This window comes from Zalophus californianus, chromosome 7 (genome assembly GCF_009762305.2).
Source record: "Zalophus californianus isolate mZalCal1 chromosome 7, mZalCal1.pri.v2, whole genome shotgun sequence".
NCBI lineage: Eukaryota > Metazoa > Chordata > Mammalia > Carnivora > Otariidae > Zalophus > Zalophus californianus.
This window is the reverse complement of record NC_045601.1, coordinates 16058149-16071134: the sequence shown is the minus strand read 5'-3', so window position 1 is coordinate 16071134 and position 12986 is coordinate 16058149. Positions and strand designations below refer to the sequence as shown.

At 42.0% G+C, this 12986-nt stretch overlaps 1 protein-coding gene across 3 annotated transcripts in view; it reads left to right on the top strand.

Annotated features, from left to right (window-relative positions):
* MTHFD1L (methylenetetrahydrofolate dehydrogenase (NADP+ dependent) 1 like) overlaps positions 1-12986 on the top strand; it is a 185675-nt gene that overhangs the window by 27612 nt on the left and 145077 nt on the right. For all 3 annotated transcript variants that reach the window (XM_027602569.2, XM_027602570.2, XM_027602571.2), the window contains exons 8-10: positions 3650-3761; positions 10735-10826; positions 12418-12515. In XM_027602569.2, coding sequence (XP_027458370.2) covers positions 3650-3761; positions 10735-10826; positions 12418-12515 — 302 coding nt within the window. The remainder of the gene's footprint in view (positions 1-3649; positions 3762-10734; positions 10827-12417; positions 12516-12986) is intronic.

The window sequence follows — 12986 nt, the reverse complement described above, 5'->3', positions numbered from 1 at the left end:
CTAAGAAATTCTGGACCTTTTTTATTCTAAGCGACTATAATTTTAGAAGCACAGCTTCCCTGGAGAAAGGACCCATTGGTTTATTTTGTATTTTTTTGGAATTCTGTTTTCTGAACTGTGCTGATAACAGGTTGTATAGGTCTCAAGTAATATAATCACGATTCAACAAAACCTCTCTCTCGACCTTGTTTTTTTTTTTTTACTCATCCCAGCTTCTGGTATATATGTATATCTCATATCTGAGATTCCCATATGTGCCCTTTTTTTTTTTAAGATTTTATTTATTTGACAGAGAGAGAGAGCGAGGGCAGGAACACAAGCAGGGGGAGTGGGAGAAGGAGAAGCAGACTCCCCACCGAGCAGGGAGCCCGATGCGGGGCTCCATCCCAGGACCCTGGGACCATGACCTGAGCCGAAGACAGCTGCTTTAACAACTGAGCCACCCAGGCGCCCCTGCCCATATGTGCCCTTTGAAAACACATCGATAGCAAAAGATAAATTCTGTCTTCTAGTCAAGTGGCGGGGGGGCTGTACTTCCTGTAATTTGAATTTTAAGATGCTTTTTTTTTTTTTGCTAAATACAAAACCATGATGTTCCTTATGACCTTGAAATCACATGTCCTCTATCTCCCTCTGTCCAGTTCTGATGCTTGCCCCCTGCTCTTAAAAATCAATGACGTAGAGAAAAATAGTTTTCGTGATATCTGAACTATACGTTACTCCCACATGCCCCACATTAAACGTCAGCATTTCTGTGTCTTGCTATTGTTTTAACATTTGGTCTTCTGCCTGGGGAGTGGGCGGTGCTCTGTAAGCTGCTTCTACTCAAGCCTCAGCAGAGAAAGCAATATTTTGTTATGAGGTAGTTTCAAGCCAGGCTTTGGCCAGGGTCTTTCCCATTTGGGAGGAGGAAAGTAGAAACAGCCAGCAAGACGATAATTCTCCTTGAGTTTTAGCTCATTAAAATCTTCCTTGCTCCTCGGTGAGTTACTTATTGATTTAAGCATTTAGCAGTTTTCCTCTCCAGAAAGAATTAGCATCTCCAATGTGATCATTGCTAATGGCGGAGACTTTTGTCTTTTCTCTATGGGATCAACTGTCCTCCAGTTGCTTATTAGCACAGCCCACTTTAGGGTTGTGTTTAAACATGGAGTTGAGGAGTCGGAATGAGATCCCTGAGATTTATAGGTAATGAAAAGAACAGGTTGTATCAAAGGCACCACGTGTAGGAAACTAAGTGTTCTTAGGGGACTTGTGTGAACCTCTGATCCTTGGCTTTTTCCAAAATGAATGTTTCAGTCTTGTACATATTAACTTCCTCTTTATAGAAGTTTTAACATGTTCTGTTTTTGCTGCTATTGTACGTGAAAATGTAGTGCCATGGCGTTTCTTATCTGCTGATCGTTTCCAACAGGAGTTAAACATTGAGTTTCTCTTGAGGCTTACTGTGGTTGAGTATCTGCCATGGTATCAGTACATGAAGAAATACAAATTTTTATTCAGATGTTTAAAATCCTCTTTCCTTAAGAACACTTTTTGCCCCTAAATATAACATCACCCAAAAATCTCGCTGCTTTTCGGATCTGTCTGTGGAGAACATCTGACATGAACTGCACTAGGGTGCTGGTGATGTTAGCAGTAAACTTCTGAATTCTGTTGCATAGTGTTGTGGTCCCACAGCATAAAAAAAAAAAAGATGGTTGTTTTGGTAGGGACTTCTCTTCTTTTTAATGTAATTAATGCAGTTGATTTACTGTGACACCATTTCAGTGTATTCTTCCTGTGCCTTAATGAAGTACGACAGAGAAAAGCAGTGAGCACTGTTTGGCTCATTAGTGGGACCCGGCGAATGTTAATTCCCTTTTCCCTGTTGGCGTGATTAAACTGATCAATGTTCCCGGGATGTTAACTTTAAAGGTTGGCTTTATCAGCTCTTTGATAAAAGTCCCCGTGCCGGGCACCTGGGTGGCTCAGTTGGTTAAGTGACTGCCTTCGGCTCAGGTCATGATCCTGGGGTCCTGGGATCGAGTCCCACATCGGGCTCCCGGCTCAGCGGGGAGCCTGCTTCTCCCTCTGACCCTCTCCCCTCTCATGCTGTTTCTCTCTCACTCGCTCTCTAATAAATAAATAAAATCTTAAAAAAAAAAAAGAAAGAAAGAAGCCATGCCTTTTAAATTGTTACCATGTTCCTCCTCTATCAGGACACTTGGAGCTTTTCTAGATCCTGGCGTTTTTTTCTTCATAAACCAGGTAGGACCGTCATGGATTTGCTTTCCCTCGCTGCCATCTCTTGTTCCGAGATTTCTAAGAGACGTTAGCAGATGCAGCCTCTTGCCCAGGCTGTACAGACTCTTAGGCTGAGTTGCTCACCTGGTGCTTCCCTGGGCTCTTCAGCAATCAGCCTGTCCAAGTTAAGAACGGATGAGGGCACGTGGAGCACGTTCACTGATGGGGTGGTTGGGTGGTGGTCACTGCCAGTGGGGCTGTTTTCATGTTTTGTCTGCCACTCCTTTGTCTGATTCTAAAGAATCTGCAGTCAGTTGCAGGGCACCGAAGTCTGTGGAAAAAGCAATGGAAGAAGGAAAGCAGTGTGGGAGAGTGGAGGCCAGGCAGCTGTCTCTTTCTCCCCTCATTGAGTGTTCTAAGACTGGCTCCTCTAGGGGAAACAGGACTTCCCAGAGAGCTGCTTACACTCTCTGAGGCTCAGTTTCCTTGTCTATTAAGTGGGTGTAGTAGCACCAACCCACATAGCTGACATGCGCAGTCATAGCTGTTTTCCCCCACAGGGTCTCAGATTCCTCCTTTACTTTTCTGGCTCTCCACGTAGGGATCCGGTTTGTGATCGTCGGTTGCTTAGTTGGGATGGTATGGGGACAGGTGGCCATTCTTTGGTTGAGGTCAGAGCTGATCTCTTCTAAATGTTACCTTCCTACCAGACATGTTCCTCCAGCACTGTTATCAAAATTGGACAGGACGGTTGTGATGAATGTGTTTTGTGCTAATAGTTGCATTCTTCCCTTTTTCTCAAAAAAACAAAAAAAAAAAAACAAAAAAAAAAATGAGCAGTTTGACAGGAGACTAAGCAGAGCCTCCAGGAAAATGAGATTCTTTCTTGAGCTCTTGAAAATCTTCCCATAGATCCAGTAAAAGTTCCATATGGGCCTAATTTGGATTGTGTAGTTGAACAAGCCAGCAGCACCGCCCCCCCGCCCCCGCGCCAAACTGGCCAGATCTTAGAGTGGCTCCCCTCCAACGCGCATCTTCCTCCTGAGCCGCTGCGTGAATCCAGATGCCACCCACCCCCATACACCTTTCAGTCTCCTGCTTCCATCTGTGCAGTTTTCATGGCACCATCCTTTTTCTTGATACTGCAGTTAGTGGTGAAGACGTGTGGATGGCGATAACTGCCCACAGTGGAGGCCCTGAACTGACTGCCCCTTTTCCTTTTCTTTCTGGGATATGACAGTCACGCCCTGTGCTGATTTGTGCTGCATTAGAAAATCAGTGACGTGAGTCTGTCCATGTCACCCGTGTCGCACCAACCTCCGGATGGTCATCTGTTGCGTCGGAAGCTAGTTGACACGGATCGCTAGTCACGTGTCTCTGCCACAGATTAAAACGTGCGCGGTGTTTTTCTTTTTCTTTCTAGCTTCATGAGGCTGATATTGTGGTCTTGGGCTCTCCCAAGCCAGAAGAGATTCCCCTTTCTTGGATACAACCAGGAACTACAGTTCTCAACTGTTCCCATGACTTCCTGTCAGGTGGGTAAATGTCTTAAAATTGGTGTTGGGCTGCTGAAGAAAAGAGGTGAGATTGTTATGAGAAACGAGAACCTTATTCAGAAGAGAGGACATCCCTGAAAGGTTGGTCATCGTCAACATCCGTGCACAGGATAGGAAACTCGGAATGTTGATGTGCCTACCTTTTGGATTACCTGATATTGAAACCATATCGTTGGGCAAAGAGAAGCCAAGATGCCAACCACAGTAGCCACCTCCTGCGCCCACGTGCAGACGTGCCCCTGTTGGCCTCTAGTGTTGAGCAGTCCAGTCAGCTGTGACCTGAAGTAGGTAATTTGTCCATGTGTGAGGTACACTAGAAATAGTGGTTTTCAGTCTCATACAACAAAGCAGAATCTGTTCTCCCAAAGAAACCTTAGGTGAATTTCCACATGTCAAAGCAGATGAAAACAGTTGCTGCAAGGGATGGGAACAGAGACCAGCCCTTCTGTGTCTCCCCGATTTCCCCTTGCGGTGGCTCCTCAGAAACTTCCCTGGAGCCCCAGAGTCACCTCAGAGCAGTGTGAAAGTCACCATCAGAAACAGGTGGGGGCGCCTGGGTGGCTCAGTTGGTTAAGCGGCTGCCTTCGGCTCAGGTCATGATCCCAGGGTCCTGGGATCGAGCCCCACATTGGGCTTCTTGCTCAGCAGGGAGCCTGCTTCTCCCTCTGCCTGCCATTCCCCCTGCTTGTGCCCTCTCTCTCTCTCTCTCTCTCTCTCTGTCAAATAAATGAATAAAATCTTTAAAAAAAAGAAAAGAAAGAAACAGAGGTGGTCTGAGGATGGTATTTCACCAAGGGAGCCAGGACTGCCTGAGACCACACGAGACCCACCTTCAAAGGAGCTCAGGCTGTGCCCACAGCAGGGCACTCAGGCGAGGGGCCAGTAGAGTGGGCCCAGAGGGATGCCCTTTTCGCACTCATTGAAAGACACTCTGAGGCTCAGAAAGCTTTTCACCGTACCTAGCCCACCTTTACGAGTCCCTGAGTAACATGTGTGTGCAAGAGACCCTCCCTCCCTCCTTCCCCATTACCTGCAGCCTTCAGATTTCAGCGTTGGAGAGGACTGTGCTGAGCTGGCGTGGTGTGCGGCATTTTTCCCCAAAGGTGGTCAGAAGTGGAGCCAAAGTGGGTGGAGGCCTCGGCCCTCTTCCACTTCTGCCAGGACCACACTGGGGTTCTAGATCTTGAAACCTAGACTGCTCTACAAGGAGAGTGAAATAGAGAATAGTATCAGATTGTGTATGTGTATGTAAAACTTTGATCCAGTCACCTTGAGATAACTATTTTACATTTTTCCATTTATAAAATGCACTAAACTTAATTTGATTGGAATGTAATGGAAGGAAAAGAAAACAATGTGATATTATAAATGTTACTGAAATTCATATAATAACTGTTTCTTCAAAAAGAAAAATAATGGACCCACCCCTCTAGAAAATGTCCCACCTCCCATAATTAACCAGTCAGATTAAAAATCCTCTGGGGCTGCAGGGGGTGGGGTGGATTGGAAGATGCAAGGGATGATGCTCAGGAATTTCCCAGAATGCTCAGGTACTCAGCTCTTGGATGAAGAGCACACAGATGAATGAAGCAATTAGAGGTACAATATAATGTGAATATAGAGTTCATTGCTCTTTTTAGCAAATAGAAGGCTTGCACTAAATGACCTCTTTGAAGTATATGTAGTTTTGGGGTATAACTTTCTTTTCCCTCCTGAAAAAACCAATGCCTAACCCATAAATGATGGGCATGGCAGATTTGCTCCTCTGCTTAGAATTTAGATTAGGAAAGCCAGTTCTGACTTTATGTTCTTTTAAATGAGCGCTTCTTTGCTGTTACATTTACTTGCTGTTTTTTTAAATTAGAGTTTATATATCTAGGACAATTTTGGCATAACCCTGGCTGGTAGGAGAAGCTACTTTTTGGAATCCCTTTGAGCCCTATGCTTCAATATATGAAGGTGACATATATTTTTTTAGTGAAATTATGCCTTATTTTAATACGTTTCTTTTGAGGACCTTTAGTTTTTTAAAGGCATTCATAAAAACATTCTATTTCAATGCAGTGATCCTTCTAGGGGAACAAAAAAGACCAAGGCATTATATTTTGACAGAACAATTATGTAGACTGACTGTGGTTAGTTTATTTTAAATGTGTCTGGTCCAGTACTAGTAGTTTTCTTCTTGATTTTTGAATGCCTAGTGCCCAAAATAATATGTGACACATAGTACATGCTCAGTAAATACTGAGTGTTGAATGAATGAATAAACTTGGACTCAGAATTGTACTGTGATTGCAGTTTTAACTTCGTTGCAAATATAGAGACATCTTGAACTTGTCTCCTACTCAAAAATAGGGCTGAGAGGGCAAAGAGAAAGATGAAAAATGCTCTACTGATTAAATAGATATAGATGAACATTTTGCAGTCAGCACTGTTCATAAGAGCATGGTATTTCCTGATAGTTTTAATTTTATTTATCTATTTAATTTTTATTTTTTAGAGAGATCCCCCTTTTTTATAAAGATTTTATTTTTGAGTAATCTCTAAACTCAACATGGGGCTTGAACTTAACAACTGTGAGATCAAGAGTCCCACACTGTACTGACTGAGCTAACCAGGTACCCCAGTCAGTTTTAATTTTAACAAGTTTGATTAGCATGAAAATTTGATCTCTAAATAGATTGAAGAAAGGCTTTTCTCCCTTTTTTGCATAACCTTGCCACCTTAAACAAAGAGACTTTTTAAAGCATTATGAAAAGGAAAGGTGCTTTTATCTCAAAAGAATTCTTAATAAACTGGTGATTGGGTGAAGGCAGAGTTTATAATGAAATTTTCACACTCATCTTAATGGTACAGGGATTTCCCCCCCCGCCCCCGCTGTAAAAATAGATGGGATGCAGTGATTTATAATGAGGTAATTCTATAGAGGCATTTTATTGAATACCTAATCCCAGGAGAGATTTTTTTCAGATGGCTGATATCCCAGAAGCAGTGCTCAGAAAACAATTACACCTACCTTGCTGAATCTGTTCACTCTTCTGTGTCATGAGTCTAATGTTTAGATTTAAAAGAGGGACATGTATCTTCTCCGAATAGCACTGAATGATACTAGGTACTTTACTCTGGCGTATAAAAATCTGTGAGATGCCAAAGGGAAAATCTGATCTATTGGAAGTGAGTTGAGAAGATGAATGACAATGATTAGGTAATAAATCCTTACCAAGTAACACTAACTAACTAAATAAATAAATAAAAGAGGGATATGTTAATGTTCAGTTTGCTAGCTATAAGAATAATATTTTAGGGGCGCCTGGGTGGCTCAGTTGTTAGTGTCTGCCTTCGGCTCAGGTCATGATCCCAGGGTCCTGGGATCGAGCCCCGCATCGGGCTCCCTGCTCAGCTGGAAGCCTGCTTCTCCCTCTCCCACTCTCTCTGCTTGTGTTCCCTCTTTTGCTGTGTCTCCCTCTCTCTCTGTCAAATAAATAAATAAAATCTTTTAAAAAAAAAGAACAATATTTTATTATTAAGTTTCAAATCACAGAAGCTGTGATTTTGTAATGCTCTCCTTGCTAAAGAGCAGAATTCATCCTAAGCAAGACCATTTCACACTCTAATATTAAGACTTATTTCCTGGGGCGCCTGGGTGGCTCAGTCATTAGGCGTCTGCCTTCGGCTCAGGTTGTGATCCCAGGGTCCTGGGATGGAGCCCCGCATCGGGCTCCCTGCTCAGTGGGAAGCCTGCTTCTCCCTCTCCCACTCCCCCTGTTTGTGTTCCTTCTCTCACTGTGTGTCTCTCTCTCTCAAATAAATAAATAAAATATTAAAAAAAAAAAAAAGACTTATTTCCTGATGTGCCAAATGGGACAAAGGAGAAGCTGGTCTTAAGTCTTGGGCCCAGAGAAGAGTATCAAAACAGCAATTTGTGGGTCAGAGTATTTGACAGCATCATTTTAAGTGAGCATAAGTGTATTTAGTGTGGGGTGTATCTCAGGGTTCATGCTAATGGCCTGGGGGATCCTGGGAGGCCTCGAGCTTCCTCTCCTATGGTCCCAAAGGGAGATAGTATAATTAATGTAGTGGGAAAAGCATGGAATTTAGGTCAGATTGATCTTACTCAAAGAGAAGAGGGGGTTTTTGGTTTTGGTTTTGGTTTTCTCTCAATTGCATCGTATTTACAAGCTGTGTGATTTTGAGCAAATAACTTAAGCTCTCTGATCTTCAGTTTCCTGTGGGTAAGGTGGGAACAAGGCTCTTGAGAGGAATAAATGAACTCTTGCCTCACAGCACCTCTTTCTTTGGAGCTGCCACCCAGTGGCTCCCCTCCCCTCTCCCTCCACTTCACTGTCCTCACACCTCTAGCATACAGAATAGCTGTAGACTTCATATTAGCAAAATGTAAGTCTGTATTTGAAAATCAAGCCCAGGGAAGGACTCTTCCCAGTGAGTTTCTGAGAATGTAAGAAGGTAGCTTTAGAGACCTTAGACATGCATGTAATATGGTTGTTATCTTCGTGCACTTGGAATAAAATAAGGATATTTGCTTATAAATTTTGAACTCCAATTATTCTAAAATCTCTTATATCTATTACCTGTTTCCCTTACCTTTTTTTTCCAGGAAATTCTGGAAGATTTGGACTTAGATGGTATTGCTGGATTTCATTTCAAATTTTAACTAGTTCTCAGTATAACACATTTAATGTTCTGACTTTTTAAAAAAGTCTCAAGCTGTTTAGAATAAACAGCTCTGTGTTAATTCCTTCCTACTTCAGTATCAGTGATTTCAAAAGGGCTGTTTATATAAGTTGATACTAATATTTTAAGTATATTTCTTTTTTGGAAGATTCTTACATTATATTCTGTTTTAAAAATAGTAAGACATTGTTATTTGATAGTGGAATTCAGATGTTTTAAGCTAGGAGTTCAATCCTTGCGAGTGTTATTACAAACATTATATTAAGATTTCATTTATTGCATTTTACTGTTATCCTATAAGATGAATATATTTAACTTAAAACTAATGGCCAGTGATTTTGAAAGTGTTATCTGTACTGATTTTGTAATTTTTTAGCTTTTCCTGTTTTCAAAACTTCACATAAAGGTTTTTTGAGTTCCTTGTTCTACCCGAGGTTGAGAAAATATTTGAGAGTTCAATCTATGGGTTCATACAGCACTTTTGTGATAAGAAGGGTACCCTGGGCCAGACTGCAGAAAGCTGAAATGTTTCCATATAGCAGAGATAGCAGGAAGACTGAAGAAGAATTTGCATTGGTCCCTCCCATTTCATTTATTCTGGCAAAATTCCTGGGGTGGTCTCAAAACAGCTTCTGTCAGGGAAAGCACCGTTCTGATTTCCAGGGAAAGCAATATGACACGTTAGCCTTAAATTTTCTTATTGTAGCAAGTTTGGTTAGCAAGAAAAAATTATAAATGAAAGGCCATCTTTAAAAGTGATTCATTGACCTGTGCTTGGAAGAACCACGAGGAGTGTTTAGTGGGAAGTGAAAAGACCCGTTTGGTTTGGGACAGGACCCCTGGGGCCCCTGCTGGACTCGCAGGCTGAGTGCAGACAGCCTTGGCAAGCCGAGTGTAGACAGCCTCCGGGTGGAGCCCTGCCTGTACACAGGCAGAGGGGTGAGGTAATGATTTCCTTTCTCGATTCTCTTTAGCCATGAAATTTGTTAAGAATGTTATTCCTGATGCACTGAGTTATCATCTTCATTGCTTCAAGTTCTCTGGATTCAGAACTTTTTAACCAGGTCATCCCTAATATTAATATCCTAAAGTACAGTTTCTCAGCTTCTATGGAAGAATGGTCATATCACTTTTATGGCAGGGTACTTGTGATTCTGTTCTGGGAATGTGCGTTGATAAATTGATACCAGCTCCTGGCATGTAGCTTTTTCTTATTTCCTCGTCATTTAAAGATAGAGATAAAAATGAGAGAAGCATATTTCTTTTCCATAATGGTTGGACAAGACCCTTAGATCAGATCTCTAGTGGTTCAAACAAAACAAAACAAATCTCATTCTCTAGACTCTTGGCTTTTGCCTAAATATGATTTATAAAACTGTGAAGTGTTGCTAATCTTGAAATGATACCGGAGGGATATGATTTTCCAACACCCTTAATACATTTGACTATAGAACATCACAAAACACTTACTCTTAAGTGTTTTGTGCTCTTTCTTGCAAAGGACTGTCAGCAAAATGGATAATTTAAAAGTAGAGTGGTCCAAACTAGAGGAAAATAGTTTCTTAATTCAAAAAAGTTGCTATTAGAAATGTTTCTTTTCTCTAAGGGAGGATATAGACTAAAGCATTTTACATGTGTGCTTACTTTTCATAGCCTCTGTAAGTGCCAACTGAAGAAGGGAGTAGAATCCTTCCAAATGCCTCTGTAGTTTGAAAACCAGGTCATCCCTAAAATTAATATCCTAAAACACAATCTCTCAGTTCCTATGGAAAATTGGTCATATCACTTTTATGATGGGGATTTTTAAAGTTATCAAAGACAGCCTGATCTTTCACACAGTACTTTGCGATTATGCTGTGTTTGAGTCCCCTTTCCTATACTTTGTATACTTAAGTGAAATTGCTTTTATTTCGTATGTGTCATTTAAACATATACATCAGATGCCAAGGACTTTGGTGTCACATTTAATTCTCACAGACGTGTGGGGTTGTAACTACCTACAGTAGTTAACAGGCCCAAAGTCACAGTCGCTGGTTAGAGGTAGAAGCACGATTTTTACCCAGTCTTGACTCAAGTCAGTCAAGAACCCCAAGGCTGTGCCGGGGACTGGTGACCCACCTGGAGCTGTGCATGACAGCCTAAGTCCCTTGGTTGAAAAGGAGAACATCACTCAGTGTGCTGGCTTTTTACTAGGTGCAATTGGTTGTAAATGACAGTATCCCAAAAGTCTGTTGTTTTTTTTCCCTCAAATTTTTTCTAGGGAAGCTTGGAGGTGGTTCTCTTGGGGTACATCTTAATGGTCTCATTGCAGAGAATGATGTGAGTCTCCTTGCTGCAGCTCTGCGGATTCAGGTTGGTTTGATGCAGCTCTTTGAGAATTTTTGAGTTGAGAGCTTTGATGAATAGTTGCCAACATTTTGCAAGTGTTTTCTGTTGAGCAGACACAGTGTTAAGCACCTTACACACATAATGTCATTTAATTCTTACAACAGCCCTGGAAGATAATGTCATCCCCATTTGGTAGATAAGGCCTTTGGTGACATGACAAGTGTGTGACAGGGACCCACATCAGGGTCTGTTGTTAGTTATCGATTGCTGTGGAATAAATTATCCCCCAAATTTTGCAACCTAGGACAATAAACATTTATTATCTCACAGTGTTTGTGGGTCAGAGATTTGGGAACAGCTCAGCTGTATGGTTTTGGCTCAGGGTCTCTCATGCAGTTGAAATCAGGAGGTCAACGGAAGGCTTTACTGGGGCCAGAGCCTCCCACTTCCAAGATGGCTCACTCATATGGCTGTTGGCAAGATGCCTTAGACCCTCACCATGCAGACTTCTTAGTAGAGCTGCTCGTGATAGGAGCAGCTAACCTCCCCCAGAATGACTGATCCAAAGGAGAAGGCAAGGAGGAAGCCGCAGTAGGTTTTATGACCTAGCTGTCAAAGTCAGCCACCACCATTTACCTGTTTCCTCTTTGCTAGAAGCAAGCCACCAATCTAGTTCACATTCAGGGGAAAGGGAATCGGGCTCACCTTTCAAAGACAGGAGTATTAAAGATTGTGGACTGCTTTTCAAACCACAACCATCTATATGACCCAAAGTCCAAGATCTCCAGCTCGCCACCATGCGAGCTATGCATTCTGCTGGCAGTGACCTTGACTATCAGGAGAGAAACCGGAGCCTGTGATTCCAGCCACATTGGAATTCAGCAAAAGCAAGCTTTAGTTTCTTTCTTATGTACATGGTATATACAATGAAACTTCTTACTTCCAGAGGCGCCTGGCTGGCTCATTCGGTAGAGCATGTGACTCTTGATCTCAGGGCCGTGAGTTCAAGCCCCACGATGGCCATGGCGCTCACTAAAAATAAACAAATAAATAAACTGACCCCCCCCTTTAAAAAAATAAAAATAAATAAAACTTGTTACTTCCAAATGGGATATGATACCTTTCTGTGAGTATTGTGTGTCGCATTTCAACCTAAGCCAAATTTTATTTCTCTGGCTCTCTTTGTGTATCACCGTTTAACAATTCAGTGCTCTTGTTCTAGTACATCAACTGTAAAAGGATCACACTTGAAATGGTGTTGCAGAGTTTGGGAGCTGGGCATCCAAGCTGATCATTCATGCATTCTCACATTTCCCTCATTTTTTCCCTTCTAACTGAGATGAAGAACCCATTCTATAATTTTATTCTAGTACTTGACGACTTTAGCGAACACGTAACCTATTTTAAAAGTCCCTATATCTCACATTTTCCTTTTTAAGACAAATCTACAACGCTAATTACATGTGAACAAAAGTGTTCCTGATACTCACTTGGGTTATTGTGCGACTCTAATCCTATTCATGACATAACATCCCCGAACTGTATCTTCATAGTTTAGATACGTACCCTGTCAGCCTTTACTTGGATAACATGCTTTCCTTTCTGTCCCTTGAAGAACATGGTCAGCAGTGGAAGGAGATGGCTACGTGAACAGCAGCATGCAAGGTGGAGACCTCACTGCTTGAAACTCCAGCCTCTCTCCCCCGTGCCAAGGTATCCGCCAGATTTGTTTATAGTGACGTCAGGGCACCAAAGTGCCTCAGATATCCAAAGTTACCCACTGGGTGGGGGCACACTTCATGGTATTATGGCTCTGATGGTGGATAATTTTCTCTAATCACATTGCTGCACTATTTATTCTATTGTTTAAGCCCTAAAAATTAAATACTAGTGAACATGTGTACCATATTCTATCAGTTCTAGGGTGTGTATTTCTTTCATTTCTGAAGTCAGGATGTCCCTTACTGTTGATGTATCCTGCATTAAAAGGCATTGTTCTTTCTTCTTAGTGGTCTGTAACATAATGCTGTCTTCTATTTGACAAAATACGGTAATATGATGTTTGGAATATGCTTTCCAGTGTTAGAAATGCCCAACTCACCTGTCAGCTTGGTCTTCACAGCCACGTGGGTGTCTACGCTGGGGGCATATGATCAACCAAACCAAACCCCATTCTATGTGGGA